This window comes from Aphelocoma coerulescens, chromosome 1A (genome assembly GCF_041296385.1).
Source record: "Aphelocoma coerulescens isolate FSJ_1873_10779 chromosome 1A, UR_Acoe_1.0, whole genome shotgun sequence".
In the NCBI taxonomy this organism is placed as follows: Eukaryota; Metazoa; Chordata; class Aves; order Passeriformes; family Corvidae; genus Aphelocoma; species Aphelocoma coerulescens.
This window is the reverse complement of record NC_091014.1, coordinates 27,962,285-27,984,982: the sequence shown is the minus strand read 5'-3', so window position 1 is coordinate 27,984,982 and position 22,698 is coordinate 27,962,285. Positions and strand designations below refer to the sequence as shown.

The window sequence follows — 22,698 nt, the reverse complement described above, 5'->3', positions numbered from 1 at the left end:
AATTCTTCTGTTGGATATTTTCTTCCTCTTCTTTGTAACTCAACATTCTGAGTTTCAGGCTACATAATTACTCTGTTAATCTTTCCAGATTATAGTCTAGGGTTTAATCATTGCTTCTAATCCCTTATTTTAGTACATAATATGGATCTCAGCTCTCTATGTCTACCAAGTCACATGATCACACTAAACAAGAAAAGGTAAACAGAAATTTTGTTAAACAGAAGTCATAAGAAATCAGAGAAGCTCTAAAAAGTATAATAAAATTGTTCAGTATATAATTCTGAAGTAGATAAATACTATTTCATATTTGTGACCAAAATTTCAAACCCTGAATTTAGTACACTAATATAAGTCTGTGTCATTTACCCAGGAATGAGGCATTATATGGTTCTGAGCTTGCAATAGAACCTGCTGTAGTGTGTTAAATATTTATAAATTGCATATTAACATCAGCACTTAAATATTGTTATGAATACTTATTAGGGTCACTTTCATTAGTGTGGGGGGGGGCACGTATGTCCCTCTCTGTGTGAAAACAGTAGGTTTGCTCTGGTCCTTACAGATGTGGGGGTTTGTCTGGGCTCGAGCAGAAAGACAACAAGCAGTGGCATGTATCTGCTGCTGAACTGGGCAATAATGTAGTCTATAATTTAAACATGATCTTAATGGCAAGCACATCGGTTTTGTTTTATTAAAATTCCAGCACTTCACATTTTTATTAATCACTTTCCCAGTCCTATTCAGTTGTGTTCTGATGCCTGTGCTGCGGTACCCATAGCAACACTTGTTAATGCTAATGAAACTGCAACATCCTAAGCTCCCCGACAGAGCAGCCCTGTTAAATATGGCTATTAAGCACAGTTGTATTTCTGTTAGTTCCAGCTCCCAGCAGACACCTGCTCTGTAGAAACTCTGTCCTGAGTTATTAGGATTCGGTAACTTACAGCTTTTCTTAAAGCTGCCATTTGACTGGAATAAAATTCTCATATTCCTATTCAGCAAATGCTACAGAATATGTACAGTTTCTGTAAAACCGACGAGCTTTAGCCATAGGATTAAGTATTCTTTTGAAGTGCTCATTTGCATTCAATGAAAAAACAGGCAGGGTTGAGACTGATTGATCTTGGGGGAAGCTACACGATGTGTTGTCCCCTAGAGCACATGGACATTTTAACTAAATATCATTCATAGTGTGTTAACAAGCAGAAATAGTAGCTAAATAATTCCTCATGAACACAGTCTTAATTCAACTTAATAGAAGTACTTGAGGGCTTCAATATATCAAGGTAGGACATGATTATGTACATTGATTCTTCTTTCACTAGGAAATATATTTGCATGTAGTATTGGTGAGGACCATTGCACAGTGTTTTATTTTCATTATTCTGAGTTTTGGCTTTGAAGTCTGTTTATTTGGCAAGTCATTAGTCACCCATCTTTTGCACTCTGGAAAACAAAGGAAAAATCCTGTAATCAGTATAAAATTGCTTCCAAGAATATGACCACAAATTAGGGAATGCTGCTGTGCCAACAAATAGATGCTGCAGTGCCAAGGCTGCAAAACAGGGAAGCTGTCATGTGTGTATTCCGAGTGTCAAGCCGAGCCTTCTCGATACTCTTTCATCAGCTCAGAAACAATTGATTCCAAGACAGAGCTTTTAAAACTACTCATTTCCTAAAGATTTTTCAGTGCAGCACTGTTTTGTGCAGTTACCTATAGGAATACAGCTTGGTTCCCCAGTGTACTCTCTGTGGGGGTTTGGTCATTTTGATAACTACATGGTTTTGCTATGTAATCATTGAGAACTCGGGGGAGGGTGCTCAGCCTTTTTGTTTTCCATTCGGCATCTGTTGGGCTGTTAGTGTGGAGTGCCAGGTTTGCTAGGTGTCTTTTGTTTTCCTGTCATTCTTTCTCCCCTTTGTTCTTTGCATGTCTAAAAACCTGTCTTTTGCTCATTATTTGGACTCCTGTATTCACCAGTATGTCTTTGTTGTGTTCATTTTTGTTTTAGGATCATTTCAAGTTCTTGTGCTAATCTCCTCATAATATTAACCAGCTGTATTAATGAGATAATAAACCAGATTTGTTGGTAATTAATTGATCCATTCAACTATTGGATTAATTAGAAAGACACTTAACATTCCAGCAGATGTTCTTATTTTGTTTCATTATCCTTGTGTTACCAACAGTGGGCTTATAAATATATACTCTTCATGTCTATATTTACATTGTAAAGTCTTCAGCCTGAGGCCTTGTTGCTGTGCCAGAGACTACAAAAAATGACAGGAAACCTGTAAATATATCTTAAGCAAATTTGTATTAATTCCTTTTTCATCATTTCAGTTCTCAGACTTTGCAAAGTCTTGAATTTTCAGAGTATTCTTCATTTAATAATAAATTGATTAATCTATTTTAAATCTTCCCTAGTTAAAAACCTTTGGTTTTGGACTTAGGTCCTTTTCCTTTGGTCTTGTGACTCTCATTCCTTTTTATCCAGTGGCAAAGCTTCAAAAAGAAGGATGTGAATGCCCCTGTCCTCAGCATTCCCTGCAGACTAGTTTAGGGAGTTCCGCCCTCAGCTTGCTGGTTGCCTGCTTGCAGAGTCTGCTGTTCCCTGAGCTCTGGTGCTCGAGGCACGGCTGCAGGTTGCACATCAGGTGAACCTGAGTGAAGGAATGAAGGAGTGAAGAGTTATAACAGTGAAGTTACTTCATTTATCTGAACCCAAATACCTCCACTTTCTAGTTAGAGAATGTAATTTATGCAGCAGTGTTCAGTTTGTCCCCCGAGCTAGTGTCATGGGTTAGCAAGCATAGTCCCGGAAGGGATGTCCTTGCTAAGGGGTGCTTACAGCTTCCTCTGTGACCTGACAGAACCTATCAGCTGTCCAGTTTGAATATGGACAATTCTTTGAGCCACTTAAAATTGTGACCACCTCTGTGATCCACACTTAAGAATAGACAAACTCCCCCCCCAAGCTCTCTCTCGTTTCCGGCGCTGGGACAGGTGGCTGCGGGGCCCGTGGGGGGGGGCGGGGCAGCAGGCCACGGCCATCCTGGAGCCAATGGGCCTGTTCCACCCGCGGAACCCCCCCACAGCCCTGCTGTGGGCAGCGGAGCGGCTCGGCTCCCCCTCTCCAGTGCAGCCAAGATTCAGCCAAAAGCTGCACCACTGTCCGGCAAAGATCATGCGAGCAACAGCGATAAGCGACATTCCAGCTGCAAGGCCTGGTGAGATTAACCCTTTTAGTGCTGTGAAGAGCTGAAAACCTGAGGGAGGAGAAAGGAGATTCTTAAAGCTGAAATTCTGTTGTAAAGCTATGATATATCAGAGTACCCGTTGTAATTTCATGAAGGCATGGGGGGTGGAGTGTTCAACTCGTGCTTGTTAGCCAAAGCACCTGCTCTGAGATAGGCAGATGCTGAAACAGCTGTAATTTCATGAGAAGTTTGAACAGGGAGAGATGGAAGCAATGAGGACTTTTGCTCTAAATGGAAAAAGGAGGAGATCTCAGTTCCTAGAGATGCTCCCAGAGATAGTCCTAAAGATGAAGATGAGGAAGACCCTTTGCTCCCAGGGAAGGAGAAGGGCCTCTCTTCTTAGAGATGAAATGCTCCCAGAGATGGGTGAAGAGAGCTTTTATTTCTGAACGGCTCAACCTTAAAATTTTACCCCAGTAACTCAAGAGTGGACCCTCAAAAGCAGTTGTGGGAAAAGCTGCAAGTCGGGGGGAAGGGACTCACACATGATGCAAGCAGAGAACCAACCTGGGCGGCTGTCTTGTTGTGATAACTCCTCCATAGCATGGGCAAGAGAGACTCCTCTTCCTAAATGGACTGAAGAAGGTTATTATGGAAGTAGTAAACAGACTGAACATCTCAAGGGTTGTCTTTTTACATTGTCAGTGGGAGAAGGGAGAAAGGTGGGGGGAGGAGAATAGTTCTGAAGGTGTGGTATAATCTTTTTTTTCTTCTTTTAGTTCTGTTAATAAACTTCTTTATATTCTTTCAAGTTTGGTGCCTGCTTTGCATTTCTCCTAATTCTTATCTCACAGAAGGTAAACAGTAATGAGTATTTTGGACCAAACCACTACAGCTAGTCAGAGCAGGTAGTTCAGACCTGCAAACCAAGTAGTATTGAGCACAAGAGCTCCACACTGCATTTAGTGTTTTAGGTGTGCCCATGCTGGCAACAGTGGATTCTGCAAACTGAAGCCAGTGCTGAGTGTCCTTGTTAGGGAGCAGTGATAAAATCGTAGTGGTTTCCTTTCCTTTGTGTGTAATGCCTTTGAAGAAACCTTGCACACTGTGGCAGGCTTATGCTAAAATTGTATGAGACAGCTGAGGCTGTACAGCTGAGAAGAGAGGAGGAAGCTGAGAGGAAGGTTCCATTTCACCTTATTGCTTCTCACCGTGCACTCCTTAGTTTGCTCTTGCCCCTGGTGGACTCTTGTGTGAGCATTTTCAACATTATATAGAGCAAAAAGAAAGGAATGAATAGTTCTTTCTGGTAAACAGTTGACTTGACTCATCGTAGGATTTGGCAAGCCTGGGAGCCAGCACAAGCAGAAGGGCAATGGTATATGATTAGGAGTGGTAGGATAAGGTGGAGAAAGACAGAATAGTGAGACATCTCTGTGCTTCTTGGTGGAAGCAACTGGTTACACTGGCTAAACCATCTCTTGAGGACCTTGCCTTTCAAAACTCCCATTCAAAGGCCAAATCTTTCCTTCCTTTTCTTTCTGATAATAATAGCTATTGTATTGGCCATAAAATTGCATGGCATATTGCTTTGTGATAATTGCATGTGTGATTGTGCAGGTGTAGTACATTGCCTGTTCTGCTGTAGTCTGTGTTATAACTGTGTGGGTGTAACGTTTACTTAATTGTGCAAATGAACATTGGTTTGAAGATGAGAATGATTGCATTCAAAAGTAAAAATGTTCTAGTAAGGAAAATTAGTCCATTTTCATCTTGTTGCTTCCCTAGCTGTAAAGATTAACTAGTCTATATTATAACAATTCTTAAAATAAATAAAGCCATATAATTTTTATAACAGGCAGTTCTTTTTTTTATTTACTTTTTTTTCCCCACTGTTGTGATGGTATGTACAGTCCCTGTGCAGGGATCAGAAATCATTTTACTGGGTGTCCTGTGGGTGCTTATAACAAAAAACAGTGCTTATTCTAGTCTTGAAAGCAAATTGTTTTCTATACCATCTCATTGTCAAATATCTTCAAAGTATTTATTTTACTTTCCCCTGAAGAGCTTGGTATACTTCTTAGTTTTAGTTTTCAAAGAATATATTCCTCTGTTCTCTTCTTTCTACTAATCTGAATTAGCTGTTAAAAACCATAGTTTTATCTGTCCTGTTAAAGGTTGAACAACATGGTGTCAGCTGCTAGTTCTGTGATTGAGAGGGGTTTTTTTAGTTCTGAGTTCGGAGGGTTTTCTGTGAAGCCTTTGGGATATCTGTTCGCATAACAGTCATACTGCTTTTCTATTGGGCACAGGAGAAAAACTCAGGGGCAACAACAGTATTAATCCAAAATTTAATGGATGGGTCCTGTAGGGAGGTCCTCTCGTAGGGAGTCTCAGGAGTCCTGTGCTGTTCATCACAGACACAAATAAGAAGGGTGATGAATTTTGCTGTTAATACACATTTTTTTTTCCCAAGTGGTAAAGTAGGAGGGCCAACTGAAGCATTGCAGGAAATCTCATGTTATTTGAGCAAACTGTACCAAAAAGAAGTGCAATTCAATGTTAACAAATGCAGAGTAACACACAGGAGAGAACACACAAAGAATATGACCACTGTCTTGACTAACCCCCAATTCACAACTTACGAGACTTTGAATCATTGAAGAGAATTCAGTGGTTGATTCAACGATCCTAAAAGCAAGTGAAATACCAGAAATAAAAAGTAAATAGAGGAGAGATTGAAAAAAAAATCCTGTGCTGATTTAGAAACATATTTTCTTCCACTCTTGGACATTTTGAGGCTACCTCTTAGGACATGAAGGGTAGAGTAGAACTAGCCAAGAGTTGAACCAGGACATCAAGGAATAAAGGACCGTTATGAAAACATGAAAAGTTGCTGCAAGTTTTTGTAGGTGTTAAAAGACCAACAATTTCAAATAGTACAGAAATAAGTTGATGGAGAAAAAAATAAGCTTCTTAACTGAGGGGCTCGTATAGACTTGGACTTAAACTATCCACACTCAGACTTCTGGAAGACTACTCTATTTGTGTGATCTGTTTGCCCTATTTTTATACCATTCCTAGGTAATTGCTTCTTGCCCTTGTCAGCCAGGGCACATGCACTAGGGGAGTGTTTAGTCTGTCCCTGTGAAGTCATTCTTGTTGCAGTAGATTCTAAGAGAAAAGCTTGTTGCTTTTCCCTCATTTTCAAGTGTCTCTGCATGTGGGAGTCTTGGAGTCTGAGAATGCATCTGAGTGTTTTTATTTCCCCGTTAGCCCTGAGCTGTGCTATAGTTAACAGCTTTTATTCAGTACCTGTGGCCACTCTGCTCCAAATACAGAAACAAAATTAGCTGCTTTTGCAGAGATTTCAATATTATGCCTAGATTTATTTGTACTGTTTTGAGGTTTGTGCTACATTAGTCCAGTAAGTGCTACGCTGAAGGCTGTGCATTTGTTCAGCTCTCTGCATTTATTCTCTTGTTCAGTGTTTTTTGTAGCAGATAAGTAAAAAGATATTTACATGGATTCTTTTTTCGTTCGCCTCCTCTTTTAAGTGCCTTCGAAAGAAATTGCATAAGCTTCTGCAGTTGCCAAACTGCTCCAGTAGCCTGAAGTTACTCTCTTTTAGTATTAGCTACTCTGTTTGGGCAGCAAAAAAATTCTTCACCCCTGTTTATTCCTTTCAGCAGCTCATGACTACAGTTAAAGACTTAGCAGTTCTGTTTTTCCAGCCCAAGTGGTTGCTGTTCACAGTATCCTTACTAAATAACTGTACTGGTTCCTTGTCAAAGTTGAGTACCAGTTCCTTCCATACACACCTATCTGTTGAAAGTTGAGTTCTTGAGGCAGATAGGCACTTACTTATTTGGGTTTCTAAATGTTTAAATAGGCCATTGCAAGAGACCTATACCAAAAATGAACAAAAAGTAGTGTTGCTGCTTACTGGGTACAGTTGAACTGGCTGACAGAGTATCTTCTTAGTTCACTTGGCATCAGCAATTGCAAAGGAAATTAAGTTCTACTTTTCTCAGTAAACATAGTTTAATGCTTCTTCAGCAACACTACTGACTGTAAGAATGGACAAAGCTGAACTCTTGCAGGTACTATCAACTTTGCTTGGGAGATTTGACCCTTTTGTAAGGATTGCTCTAGCACATAGTGTAGCCACTGCTGTTCTTAAAATAGAACAAAATGGAACAATTTCTGCAGTTTAATAAAGACAGGTAATACCGTGCTCTGTGTGCTGCCATCTTTCCACAGTGCTTAGATGTCTTTGGAAGCTGATGCCCAGGAAGTTCCCTCTGAGTATCAGGAAATGGTTTTGCACTGTGAGGGTGTCTGAGCACTGGCACCAAGGAGGTTATGGAGTTGAAACCATTTGGATATAGTCTTGAGCAAGCAGCTCTAGGTGGTCCTGCTTGAGAGTGCTTGACCAGATGACCTCCAGAGGTCCCTTCCAATTTCATCCATTCTGTGATTCTGTGAAATTTCATTTTTCTACAGAGGTGTTCACGTCACTGCAGGAATCCAGAGACACAGAGTTTATTCCCTTGCTGCACAAACTAACTTCATAGTACAAGAGTCCAGGAGACCCATGTTTTCAGTGTTCAGACTCAAGAGGGTAGGAACATGGGGAGCTTTTTTCTGTTTACTTTTTGCTATCCAAAATTGACGTAGCTAAAATTGAAGATAAGTGTTGAAATTGGCATTTGCTTCCAAGATAAACCCTAACCCAAGACTGAGGTATGATTAATTTGGAAAATAAACACCACAGTTTCTTTCTGGACAGCTGGAATTTGGTTAGGCTAATGGGGCCAACTGTTGAACTCCCTTGGTCAAACAGTGTTTCTTAATGAATTACACTAATTTATGCCTATGGAAGAGCTTATGAATTTAGACCAGTGGTGTTTAAATGGGGAACACACACATATAACCCCAGGACAACATGTGGGAGTGACTCACCTCTGTGTGCTGTCGCTTGAGCAACCTGTGTCTGACTGGTACAGAATAGTGCAAACATGGGCCATTGACCTTTCCACATGGAGCATGGCTGCCCCTTCCTCAACATCTATACAGCTGGAAAGGGTTCTGGTGGGCATAAGCTTCTGTGTGGCAGTAATCTTTATCAAGGATAGTCTTTTGTCATAGTGATGCCTGAGATGGCCACCTAAATGCAGACATGAGACAAGAATAAGGCAATAAAGATAGGTATTTATTTGAAGGGCCTTCAAAGGCACATCCTGGGCAGGCTAAAGGTTACACCCAAGATGGACCCCAGGTCACAAGTTCTTCACACTTTTATAAGTTTGGTTCATCTGCATATCAGGGTTAATTTTCCAATTAAAACTTCAGTTAATGATGTAACTACCCCAAGTTTGCCCTCCTCTTAGTTTACACATTTTGGGCTTAGGACAGTCTGGGTGTCCTAGGAGATCAAGCTTGGAGAGGCTTGTTATGTCTAACCAGCATGAGAGGACAGCTGCTAACAGGCCACAAGAAACTAGGCAGGTTTCACACGAGGCAGGACAGGATTTGAAAAATGTAAAAGTTAAAACCTAAGGCATCAATAGAGCAGTAAATCACATGCTAATGGGGAAAAAAAAGGCAAGACAAATGCGCATCTTCAAGAGTCAGTCAGAAAATTATGAAAGTATTCTGCAATAAATAAAAGTATAATTAGGAAAATTAACATGCAAACCAGTTTGTGCTATACAGTTTAAATCCCTCCTGATGCTCTGAGCAATGTGGCTCAGGGAGCCACAGAGAGTAGCTTCATTCATATCAACAGGTAGACTAGATAGTGAGAGGAAGAAAAATAGGTTTCTCATCATAAAACTTTAGTAGTAAGCAGAGCACTTGTGTGTGACTGACTTGGTGTCAGCTAGGAGTTTCATTTGGGACAGATACCTGAGAACTGTCGTGTGCTAACTTCCCACTGTCCTTGGAAACAATGCAGTCAACCCTCTTCCAAGCTTCTTGCTCCTGAAGTGATCCATGCAACAAAACCGAGACTCAAACAGGTTTTACATGTACTACCCAAAAGTACTTCAGGAGATGTACATTTATTTACCTAGTCAAAATTAATTATTATTTTTATTTATTTTAGATACCGAGTGTATTTTGGAGCCTCTGTCTCTGCCAGAAAGTCCAGGTGGTGTTGATGCAGTAGAAAGTTCTCCCTATGTGCCTTGTATTTTCTGCAAAGAATGCTATGTCTTAGCAGAACAAAACCAGCTCCTGAAGCACATGATCATTGAACACAAGCTCGTCATAGCAGATGTGAAACTGGTTGCAGATTTTAGAAGGTAAGGGTTATATAATTTAAAATGAATGTGTATGTCTGCAGATGTTATGGAAAGCTTTGGAAAAGTAGAGATCATCTTTTTTAAAAGATGTTGTGGGAGGACTTCTGTTAAATTTTCTTATGAGCAATTTGCTGCCAGACTGTAAGGTTGTTTTCCTATTCCCTTCCCTCTCCTCAGTCCCTATATGTTGCTGCGACTAATGAGCTCAGTTTTAGAATACATGGCTTTTCCTGTGTTTGACTTTTTTTGATATATCCTAGAGTCTTCACAGGTCCTGTCACTAATCAACAAGTTGTGTGCAAACTAGAAAGCTGGTTTTTAGTAAAGCCTATTCCAGACAATCAGCTCTCCTAATCTTTTTTAGATTTTATTTGTGTAGCGCAAGACTATTTCTACCCCTGTACAATGTCCTAAAGCTGTGTATTGCACGCAGAAGCTGCTCAGTACAGGATTTCTCACATTCTGGGATGAAATTTGTTTGTGCTATTTTAAGGCTGACAGTATTCCCCCATCAAAATCACATTTAATCCTTAACTGTGCTTTACAGTACTGTGATCTGCATACAACTGTGACTCTTTCTACAGCTGTGTCATTGATCATCTCACCAGGGTCACATTTGGCTTTCTCTCTCTTAACTTCCTCCAGTAGCTGGCATAGCCCCAGCTGGCTTGTAGCTTCAGAGACGAGGTACTTGCTTGGTATTTTGCTTTCCACAGTAATGTATGAGCCAGGAGGAAGGCTAGACAGTACCTGCCAGTCTGTAGATAGTTCTTCTGTAGTGTTTAAGTGTTAGATGGATAATTTCTCAACTGAATTTTCTGGTAGGTCTTCTGTTACTAGTTACTCAGTCAAAGCCAGGACTTTGTGTCTATCAAGACTCAAAAAAAAAAAAAAAAAACCAAAAAAAACCCAATATAATTCAGGAAGAGAAATGTAAGCCATGTAAATCCTTAATCAGATGTCTGATCTTAACATTGCTTAAAATTGAAAACTGATGGTAGTTTTTGTTTGCTTTTCTGCTGAGGGCAGGCAGAAGGAGAATGTACTGTTCTTTGGAGATAGTACTGGTGTCTTCAGGTAAATAAAGGAATCAGAGCTGCTCAGTCATGGACCGCCAGTTTAAGTGTGCTTGGGGGAATTATTTTGCATTAATAGAAATGTATTTTAAAATCACCACTTCAGAAAGTGCCCATTTGGATTCTTTTTGCTGCTAATGCAATTGGAAGGTAGCCAAATCTTATAGAAAGTGGCCCCAGGATGTGAAATGATGGAGTTGTTACTCTGAAGTGTGCTTTCTCTGATTTGCTGTATTAGTAAAATAGTCTAAAACTATGCACAAAAAAGAGAGTATATTCTGAAGTGTTGAACTGAGGAGTGGAAAATATGGGGATCAACTCTGAAAAGATGGTATTATTTTTATACTTAGCAATGAGTTACAGCCAGTCTTAGGAATACATTTCTTGACAGAACTGCAAGAAAGGGATAATCCAGAAAAGACCAGTGCTAGTGGAAAACTTTTTTCTTTTCTTTTTTTTTTTTTAACTTTGAAGAATAAAGATAATTTGGCATAAGGGCAGAGGGAAGAGATAAGGGGAATAAGTTTCTGCTTCATGACTCAACATGATCACTCATTCTGTCTCCCTGGAAGTATGACAAGGCATTGGTTTTATCTGGTCGTTGATTATTTGGGTTAAGTCTTATGATACGAAATCCCTTAACTGTGACTTCTGTGACACAAACAGTTATGGGCAGGTGAGTTTGTGCTAGTGTTCATTTCTCTCAGTGCAAGGGACAGACATTTATTAAATGAGCTCTTGAAATCTCTTCATTTGCACATTTATGTCCTAAAAGCTCAAGGATGACTTAATCTGGAAGAATTGCAGTTCTGTGTAGCAACTTTTCCAATGGGCATTACCAGCAGTGGAGTAGGCAGGGGAATGACTAAAGAGTCACCTCTTGCTTACTGACATCTGGTGATGCTGCTGAGTGAGCCTCAGCCACACGTGCTGGCTTCACTGTGCTCAGCTGTCTGCTGCACCAGAGGTTAGTCCTCTCCATGTCAGAGTTAGCAGAAAGAAAGATGTGCTGGTTCCTTGGCTGCTGCAGTTGAAGTCCTTAAATATACTAGGTGAGAGGGTAGAGGAAGTGTGAGCCACTATGGGATGTGATAGCTGTGGCAAGTAAACTTACAGATTGCACAAGTATTAAAAGCTGCAGCTATTTAAAAATGCTCTCATAATAATATCTGATTTTTTAATTATTCTTTTCTTATATTGATGGCACATAATAAGAAGCAATCATTGAATAGCCTTTACCTTACCAACTCTCACATGACTTATATCATACATGAGTATAAATATAAGCAAGCACTTAAGCATGTTCAGATTATATTTTGTAGTAAAATTCTGAATAAATAGCACAAGAATTGCTTGGTTCCCATCATCATATAAATGAAGTGATGATTTCTTCTTGGTTAGACAGTTAGACAGCTTCCTAGTTCAGTGAAAATCTAATCTCAGTTGGGTTCTGTTGATGCAGCTGTAATACCAACAAAGATAGTACAGAATGTTTTTAAACAATGGTAGTTGATGGGTTAAACCTTCAAAATGTGTTTAGGGCTTTTCTTATTCTGTCTGCTATCTTATCCCCAGGTGTTTAGGGACTTCATTTTTCTGTCTTTCCAGTTGTCTGCCAAGCTACAGCTTTCATTGTAACTCCACAGGAGATCTGCCAAAACCTCACTTTTGTCAAGCTGGTGTTTTTACTGAGTTTCAGCTTCCTGACTGCATCTTGCAGAACACAGAGCACAACATTTTGGGAATTTGAGGATGCTCTCTAATAAATCTTTTCAGTAAAGATGCATCTGAGTGTCACTTTTGTCTGAAGATGTGAATAGGTCACAGTGTTTATGCAAAGCTTGGTGCAAATCTGCTTATTGAGTTCTTAACTTTGACAGCATGGTTAAACCCAGTTTAAGTGAAACTGAATTAATTTCATAAAATTGAAAACTAATACGAAGGAAGAAAGAATGGACACAGGAGGTAAACAAAGAAAGAAAACCACTTAAGAATTTAGAGCACGAAAAAAACAAGAGCTGATCAATTGTTTATTAAAAGTTTTTTGGTGTTTCCTTTTTCAGTAATCATCTCCCCCTTATTTTTAAAGCTACATCTTGCACTGGAAGAGGAGGTTTGCAGAACAGCCTATCACAGACTTTTGTAGTGTGATAAGAACAAATTCAAAAGCTCCATTAGGTACGTATGCTGCTTGCTTACTCTGATGGGCAGATCACGTGATAATTTCTGGCATATTCTGCTGCTTTGATCAGCTAAGTGTGTCTGACACTAGGTCAGAAAACCACAGAAGTAATGTTTAACTCTTAAGCACATATTTAAACTTACCTTTTCCAGGGATTACGGCACTGGGCTGAGTGAGGATGAGCTTAATACATGCTTAAATGCGCTGTGAACTGGGGCCCGTTGCAAATCAAGGCCTGGAAGCAGAGCTGCTCACATCGTGTCTGGGGAGGTGTCAGTACCCACCACATAAATAAATAATTGGTGATGGTCCTTCCAAAATGTTGAGAAACCATTCCCAGTGAGCTGCCTTTTCTAACTTCACCCTGTCCACCACCTGCACTGATGCTGCGAATTCTTCTTGGACATCAGGGCCACAACACCCCTTCCTTTCCCCTGCCACAGTGCTCACTGCCCCAAGGGTGGCAGGGAACATTATCTTCACAGAGCAGTACAATTCTGCGATTTTCTGGGCTCCAGCACAAGACTGAAGCCATAGTTCACTGTTCTGCTGCATTGGTATGGTGGCACATTCCATCAGAGGGACAGTGTTGACCGTGTGAAGGAAGTGTTTTTCTCAGAAGTAGCTGATGCATTACTCTGGCTTTCCTTTTCCAATAGAACACAGTTTACCTGAAATAGATAAGAGCTTTAGGGCTTTTCTGCATCTTTAATTATCAATGGAGATTTTAAAAGAGAGGAAACAATGCATACTGCTGGTGTCAGAGATAGTTAGAAGGTGAAAACTGAGTACAAAACAGATGAAAGTAATTTTTTTAATTATTCAAAATAATTTTAGGAAAAATAGCCCTGGAAAACATGAAAATCACCCCAAAAATCATAATTCTGTTTCTCTTACATATGTACGTTTTTGCTTCTGAAATTTTAATGTTTACCACTGTTTGGAAACTGCAAATCAAGCACCTGAATACCAGAATTAGGAAGTATCAATGAACCTTCTCTCTCTCTCTCTCACTCTCCTTCTCCCTCCCTCCCTCCTTCCCTCCCTCCCCACCCCCTCTCTCCCTCTCCAGAAAATTGTTCTTATCTCAGCCCATTATCTCTTGTATTTTCCTGCATGCTGAGTAATCTTAATTCCTCTGAATAAAATTTGTTGCCTTCTTCAATTGGATATGACCATAAATAGTAAAAAGGTTACTAAAGATAAAATATGTGTAAAACATATACGTAGAAATGTAAATTAGGCAAGTCTCAATGTATGGTACTAAACAGTTGTGTATACTCACAGGTGGAAAAATACCTGATGGTAAAAGGTAATCTGATAGGTCAGAGCATGGGGAGGAGAAACCAAATTATGATAGCTAGTGAAAACTGACAATTGCTTAGGGAAATAACTGATAAGATAAAATGAAAGGTGATTTCATGTTTCTTTCATGCTGACTTTAATCTGTAACCAATATAAATGGTAATTATTTTATGTGTCCAGAAGAACTGTCATGGAAATGAATAAAGCTGGTAGTGGAGAAAAGCTATGCAAGACTTTTGCCTTCAAACTCCAATATAAATATGCACAAATATTTAAACATGTTTCATTAAATTATGAAATTAAAGGAACTTTTATAGATTAAAAATCATATTTTTACACTGTTAACATATTCCAAGGACTTAGCAAATTATGTGCTAGAAATATTCAAAGCAGCTGCAACTTCCCATTCCTTACACTTTCTACTCTCTTGACAGAGGAGCAGGACAATTATTTTCTTTTATGTGATGCTTTACCAGAAGACAGATTACTTAGAGAACAGCTTCAGCAAAAGAAACTGGTAAGAAATTACTGTTATTTCATATTTAAAGGTAAACACTCCAATAGAGTAATATATGGTAACTTACTAGGCATTTTAAAATTAAAGCATTGTTTGCTAGATGGCAAAATTATGAATTTCTTTTTAAGTTCATTTCCCTAGCTGCTGCACTAATCCCATGTTTATAGATTTTTCCTTGGGATAAATTTACACGTTGTATGTCAGTGTTCCACACAAGTGGAAAATACGCCCAGCCCACTGAAAAAGGCTGTATGTGCTGAACATTTTTCTTCTTGCAAGGATCTGCAAGGTTGACACACTATCTTTCATGTAATAATATACATCTAGGGAAGTTAAAATAAAATAAAAGCAAAATAAAACTTGGTGTGCGATACTGTGAGCAGGGAAAGTGATACTTATCTACAAAATCTTTGAGCAAGTTGTTTTTGTGCATTTGCACTCTCTTTCTTACATTTCATTAATTCACAGTCTCATACTCACAAGCACCGTGGTGTGTGTGTGAGGAGGGCTGGCCAGTATTGCTTCTATGCGATGTAAAGGACAAGAAATGCCAGCTCTCAAGTCCACAAGAACCACTCGATTCTTCTTGCCTGGTGATGGCAACCTAGTACTTTGGACTCGAGAACTTCTAGGCATTGTCACTTCTGAACGGATGGTCCTTCAAGTTAAACTCATGCTGACCAGCTTCCAGGAGTCTTAGTCCAGGTTGTCGACCTGGTTTTTTCTGTTTTCTTGTTTGAAATCATATCTGGACTCTGGTTTTTGCTGTTGGGCTAATTTAGAAATTAATGTTATATGGTACATAGTAGCCTTGTTGACAGTCTCCTCATGTTAGGAGAATTTAGCCCAAAGCAAGTGCTGGTTTTGTTTACAGAGTAATTAAATTAGAGAAGAAAGAGATATGCATTCTTATCATGGTGTGAAATAGTTTGCGATTATCACTGTTTCCAATATCGGAATTGTATCCTCCGTTTTTACAGAAGGATTATGTGAAATCAAGCTGCAGCTGTAGTTGGGGCTAATGGAGTCACTGCGTTAGTTACAGCAATAAAGTCTGTTTATTTTTCATTTCCTTTTGCTGCAATCCGAGCGTTGTCTTGCAAGTTAAATAGTTATTTTGCTTTGTAAAGCCTTTTAACTCCAGACAAGTCCAGCAATTAAGAATGAGCTGGCAAATGGACTCATGAGACCAGAACCATACAACTTTTGGTGATTTTTCTGTATCCTTTGAATCCTAACTGCTGTCTCCAACAGCAAGCCCAAACAAGGACAAATGCTGTCTTTAAAATGTGCTGCCTGAAGCATTTCATTCTGCAGTTTTGAAACTCCAGTTTAGGAACATTTCAGGCTGTATTGCAGCAGGGAGCTAGCCAAGGTGGATGTCATGCCGAGACATAATGGTGACTGTGATGTATTGAGAGAGGCCAAGGAATGAGCCTGAAGTAGGTTAGAGAGCACAGCTTGCCGAAATAGCTGACAAGGCTGTGAAATACAAAAGAGATACGGTCTTTCAGAAAAACAAAGTCTTGACAAAGAATTGATAGTTGTGCAGCAGTACCAGGCAAGGAAGTCCTGGCAGCAAAACTAGAGGAACATGGAGGGGCAGTGTCAATATAAGCCACTTGTGTGTTTCTTTATGTAAAAAATGTAACATCCTCAAACTATTTTTTTGAAAATACGTATTTCGTACAACAGCACTGACCTTGTCTTGCTCTCATGTATTTAATTGTTCACCTGTCAATTGACATTCACCTAGTTTTAGGTGAAGAGGCTTTTCTTTCTCCCAATAAGTAAAGACCCTGAAGAGGAGTCTTCACCAAGACTGCAAGCTGTACTAGCTTCCCAGGAAGTGCTGTTCATATGATCCCCAGTTTGTCACAATCTTAAGCTGAGATGAGGTTCAGGAAGTTGAAGCTATACATTGGAAGGGATGGAGTTGTTAGCCCAGTTTAGTGTAATGCAGCATCAGAAGTGCCTACAGAGTAGATAGCAATGTCAGCATGTTAATACCTACTTCTGAATTCTGTAGGCCCTTCTTTGTCTGTGTTGGGTATTTAATTGCTTTTCTCAAGTGCTCTGGAATCTTGCTCATCCTCTATGGGTTTATGAAGACTTGTCATCCTAATGGTCAGAAATAGTTTTATCTAATTCCATAATGACTGTTGGGTAAATTATGTCAGATCTGAATATATATAATGTCCAACCTTTAACCTTTTCTTATCCTTTGCTCATCTTGGTTCTTTTTTTCTTTTGTTTTAAATACATTTCTTTAACAGTTGTGACAAAATTAGACTCAATGTTCCAAACATTCCTCTTTGCTCATGTTTGGTCTCTTGCTGCATCAGATCTCTGCTCTTCTTTGCTGTTTATTTCTAATGTATTTGGGGGTAGGGGAAGGTCAGTTTTCACTATTTCATTTTACTGTGTTAGCCTGTCTCCATCTTCTTTTGCTTGTCTTAGTTCAAACAAACTTCACCTTTCACCTGCTTCAGCTTGGCAGCCTGTGGTATGTGTCTAATGCAATTTCAGCCCTCTTTCTTTTCATACATCTTTACATAGTTAGTTTTCATCATACCATGAAACTCTTCCTCCTTTTGTTTTAATTGACTCAGCTTCCTGAATGAGCTGTGTCTTCTACATCAGTGTCAGAGTATCCTTCAAAATCCAAGTCATCTGACCTGTCATTGATTACAGCCTTTTCAGGTGTAGGTTTTAGCCTGTATCACTTCAGTAGTTGAGTCAACTCAAGAAGAGAAGCAGTAGTGATGAAAGGAAGAACCTAAGAGCAAATGGGACAGACAGCTAGGGGAACAATCCCTTATACCTGTCCCAGTTAGTCATTCCAATGTTCATTTGGAACCCAATCTCTGTGGAGTCAGCTAGAATCAAGGGTGAGGTACAGGAAAAAATAGAAGAAAAAAATAAAGGAAACAAACACATTTTTTGAAGTGTTTTGGGTATCTTTGTGTTAGTATCAAAATGAATTAATGCTGACATCCCCAGACATTCAAGGAGGTTGGAAGCTGGTGCAAGTATTTAAGCAAATTGCTCATTTCCTGCCTCATCACTTCAGTTTCTGCTTGCCTTTCATTACCAGAATGTCTCTGCTCAGAAAAATCTCTGTTTTATGTAAGTTATTGTAATTGCTGTTCTCCCTTCAGAGTCCCAGCAGTGAAATAGAGAGTTGGAAATGTCTGTAGGGAAGAGCAGCCTTGTTGCTTTTGCTGTATTTGATGTGAACTGGAGCTTTTAATTCCTCACCTGTCCAAGTATCAGATATGCTTTCTGGTTTGGAAAGTTCCCTCTAGCAATGAAAGATGCCAATATTTCAAAAAAAGGAGGGTCTACCTTGGAAAATATTTTTTCAAATCTGTTGAGTAAATTGGTAAAGCAACAATGCTGGATTAGTCAAAGCTTCCCAGCTGCCAAGCATGCCAGTGTAGGGGGAAATGGGAAGGGTGAGAGAGTGAAGTAGCAGTAGCATTGTCTGTATGGAGAATACAGTATGCTTCTCCTTCCTCCTCAGACATAACTGAGAGCAGCTGCTAACAAGGGCCTCAGTAAGCAATCTGGAGTTAGGCAGCCAAATACAGCAGAAAACTTTTTTTCCTCCTAGTAAATGAAAATCAAGAAGCTACACTGGAATATCATTGATGAGGGTTGGGGGTGTTTAAACCCTTTCTATCCAAACTGGACATGATCACTTTTGATTTCCATTTGGATTGTTTCCAGTGCTTTTTACAAAGTAAATAAACTACGTTTATAATAGTTTCAAATCCAAGGTTAGCCAAACAGGGTCAAACATGCTGCTGAGTGGAGAGAGGGGGCAGCTCCACATATCAGAGAAAGCCCCAGTTTCTACTGACGTGGAATGGGATGTTCACTGCCTGCATGGAGCAGTCTTACTTAATTGCATCTCTGCTGAAGGGCTGTGACAAGGTGTGCTCCATTCACCTCTTTCCGGAGTCAGCCCCAAAAAATAGGAATTTACATTTCTGTGAGCTGACGTTTTGCATAATGCAGCAGGACATGAGCAGATGCAGCCTAAAATGTGAGTAGGTGCTGCTGAGTATGACTCCAACATTAAATGTACACCTTGTAGTACAAAAACAAACAGGAAAGCCCCAGCATCTGTATTTTCAGGGTAACAGACTCTTAGCTGATGTGCAACAGCTACAGTTCCCAAGTGATGAGGTTGAATATGGGCCCTGGAACGAGCTGTGGCACAGTGTGCCCATGTCTCCCGGCATCCACGGACCCCAGACCAAGTGCACCTCAGGTGCAGCACTCTCCTGTGCTCTTGACAGGCATCTTATCACCCCACTGCCCCTCACTGGGTGCAGCATGCTGCTTTTGTGGAAGAGAAGCAGACAGCACATTTACGTGCCCACCAGTGTCACCTCCTGCCACCTCTCAGTGGGCAGCAGGATGTGGTGTAGTACATCCACACCAGCCTGTCTGCACTGCAGGACACATTGGGGCCTTTCATGACAGTAGCTCAAGCCTTCCTCTCATTTCTTCTGGGGTTCAGGGGGTGTGTCTTTCCTTTCTTTTCTCTTTTCATTTCTTTTCTACCTTCTCTGGAGTTTATCCAAGAGGCATAGCTGAGTGTAGTTCAGATGTACCCTGTGAACAAATTTGTGCTTTAATACACATAAAAGAGTTACTAAAGAGGCAGGTGGGAAAAACAAAGTTTCACTGCAGGTTCTGAAGAGATAAAGAGATTGAGAAAATCCCCTAAGAAATTCAGTCATGATCCCCCATGTCAGAAAGCAGGCAGTAGCCCTTCTGTGCTGCACAGAAATTAAATCCTTTCCCAGTTATCAGTACTTAAAACACAAGTACAGAGTAGTATGTTGCTAGGCTGAAAATATGCTAAATTTTAATCCAGACATTGATTCTTTCATGTTCCAGATGATTATGGCCTTTCCATCTGAAGTGCATAGTAACTCCACAGTATAACTACACTGCTGCTGTTACAGCAACAGAGACAAATCACCTGCTGCTTGATTTTGTTGTTGTTAGGAAAGTGCACCAAGTGTTGTAAAGTGTCTGACCTAGCCTGTTGCCCTAAACAGAACCAGGGTTAAGGGAATGACCTTCTCCTTTTCCCTGGGTTTGTATGTGCCACAGCTTCTTACAGAAACTGCCAGGGCTGTGTCTTGTATTAGAAAATAGCCCTCTAGGTTGCCTGCAATTAGCCACTGAGTTTGTCATTCCACTGGGTGTTAGGTGGTTACCCATAAACCTGCTCACTGTTACCAGAGGTAAGCCTGAATCACAGGTAGAACCAATAAACTTGACAGGTTTCATACAGAATTATTTAAATAGTTGCACAAGATCTCACTGTGGATTGTATTTATTTCCGTGCACCATGTATATAAAGTTAAGAGAATTTTACTGGAACTTAACTGGGATGCATACTGCCTTTGGAAAAACTTGGAATTTTTGTGAGAACCCACACTCAAAAGATACTAACATGGTTTGTGTCAGCAGAACATTTGAATTTTGTATGTTCATTGTTACCAGTAGGGATAAATATGTATAATAAGCTTATGTGATGGAATGGTTTTGTCTGAATGACTATATCTGTTTCTTTTCATAGAGAGAAATTCTAGAACAGCAACAACAAGAGAGATATGACACAAGTTTTCATAGTGTATGTATGTTCTGTGATCAAGAATTCACAGGAAACAGGTTTGTTTGTTGCCCTGTTTGCTTTTGTTCTATTTTTTTGATATCTACTCAGCATCTTTTTTTATGTTTTCAATGTCATTGAACCAGTCAATGCATAATGGTAGGACTCAGAATTAACTCTAAAATATAGTTTAAGTATTTCTTTCAACTGAAGTGCCATTTTAAATAGATCCTGTCCTACTTCTCAAACCTTTTTATTTATTCCAGTGCAATTATTTCTACTACACAGTACATTGGATTTGGGAATGAACCATTTTAAAGAGAAACATTTTTTTGGTAGCTGTTTCAGCGACAAGGAGAGCTGTGTAAGCCAGTGTGATGGTTAAAAAATATTTTTATCCAGTTGTACATTTTCCTATTTAAAGCTCACCTAACTAGTGTGAATTTGAATATCAAGTGAAAAAGAGGAGAGGAAAATTAGAGTGAGAACAGAGTGCTTTACAGCATCAGTCAAGTACAAGCAAGAATTGCATTGAAGTGCATGCTCCAAAGAAACTTTGTTTATTCAGAGTAAATCAGTTTCAGTGGGAGAGGCTAAGTCTGTTTGTGTGGGTAGTTCTGGTAATCTGGAAGGGTAGAAGAACCTGGGGTCATATTCCTGCAGGTCATCCCAATGTTCTATGAGTATCCCTCTCTACTGTCTGGTGCAGTGAAGCTCAGATCGTTCAGCCCCCAGGAACTTCATCCTCTGCTTCCTCTTGGGTCTGACAGGCAGAGTGCACGTTTGAAATTCATGCCTGGACTATGGTAAAAGCAAAGTGCCAACATTCGGATGTTTCTTTAGTCCCCAAAAGCAGAAGCTGAGGCATATAGAGATGTTGGGTACCTAAGGAATTAACCAGTACATCTCTGTTAGAGGACTATCTTACTTGAACATCCACTCTGTTTATTTGTGTACACTTTTGAGTGCCTTTCATGTTGCTAGTGCTGTGTGAAGCAGTATTGATGTAAAAGCACATCACATCCAAGAATTTCTGCTCTGCTAACCAGCATAGAGAAGTCTGACAAATGGCTTTTTAGAATGTTTCTCAAGAGGCTTGTTTGAAATGTGATTTACTTATACCGGGTAATGAATGAGCTTTGCTAACAGTGAGGGTCAAAATAAACTATACTGTAATTTTCATTTAAAGGATTATGTATCATGCGCGTGCATTGAGCAGTTGAAATGTTGCTGAACAATCAGCAGAGCTGAAAATGAAAAACTTCTTGTTTCAATAAAATTGCTTTTTTTTTTCCTAGCAGTGGCAGAAAGACTATTACTGTTTATTTAATGTTGGCTTTTATGCAATTTTAGAGCCATTGGTGTATTTTAAATCACTAATTGAATAATTCTCACGTGTATCCAAAAACATGTAACATTCTATTTGAATGTCTTTTGTAGATCTGTCCTTCTCAATCATATGGCAAGAGAGCATGCCTTTAACATTGGACTGCCAGATAACATTGTGAACTGCTGTGAGTTTTTGGCTGTATTACAGGGGAAGCTTGACAAGTAAGTAGAGTTTTCTTGGTTTGTTTTCAATAAACTTGGGTCATATTTCTTTTAACTTGGAAATAGTAGGTAAAAATGAATTCCACATTTGTGGCTAGTTACAAAGAAGCAAAAAGAGCATGTAAGTTTATTGTGAGTCCTCTTAGAAGTCTTTTTGTTGACTTACTGAAAGCTAATTCATAGCAGTTCATAGTATGAAGTCAAGTGCAGTGTTTCAGTTATGCATTGCACAGTTTCCCTTGACATCAGTAGTAGCACATGCCTTTTTCTCACAACTGTTAGCATTAATGTTCTTTCTCATCGTAACAAACTTTTTGTTAAACATCTCATTAATCACTGGATACAGAGTCCTTGTGCCAGTCTTCATTTGCCTCCATATACCATTACTATGGGATGTTTGGTCTCTCCCTTTTGTACTGCTTACAGAGTAAGCCCAGAGCAGAAGGGGATAGATACATGTTAACTTTTTCCAGAAATGAAGACATATTAAGGATGCCTTTTCTTTTATCACTGGTGTTGCCTAATGCACTGAATTACCATGCTTACTGATAATTTGCAGCTCTGCTGTTTATCAGTAGGACCTGAGGCTTTCAGTTAGAGGGAGTTTTCTCAAAGCTGACCTTCTCTGTAGTTAATGCGCATGCTGAAATTATGTCCAGAGTAGTGAAAGGCCATCTCCCTACTGCTAAGAATAGGCTTATTAGCTATGCTAGTAGAATAGTACTTGAACATAAATTACTAGAGGAGAAAAATCTTGTTTCAGGAAAAGATGACTACGTTATGTATGCTGCTGGAAAGCCTTTTGTACTCTTCCTGGGAATGCCTTTCTCGAGTAGAGCAAACACTTCGCTGTTGGCAGGTGGAGCAAAGCAGATAGTAAAATTCATAGATGTATTCTACCATCAGACCTATGATTCACC

The 22,698-nt window shown here is 39.6% G+C and overlaps 1 protein-coding gene across 1 annotated transcript in view; it reads left to right on the top strand.

Annotated features, from left to right (window-relative positions):
• ZNF277 (zinc finger protein 277) overlaps window positions 1-22,698 on the top strand; it is a 46,193-nt gene that overhangs the window by 10,562 nt on the left and 12,933 nt on the right. The window contains exons 2-6 of the mRNA XM_068997396.1: window positions 9,311-9,509; window positions 12,675-12,763; window positions 14,507-14,589; window positions 20,195-20,286; window positions 21,668-21,778. Of these exons, the coding sequence (XP_068853497.1) occupies window positions 9,311-9,509; window positions 12,675-12,763; window positions 14,507-14,589; window positions 20,195-20,286; window positions 21,668-21,778 (574 nt within the window). The remainder of the gene's footprint in view (window positions 1-9,310; window positions 9,510-12,674; window positions 12,764-14,506; window positions 14,590-20,194; window positions 20,287-21,667; window positions 21,779-22,698) is intronic.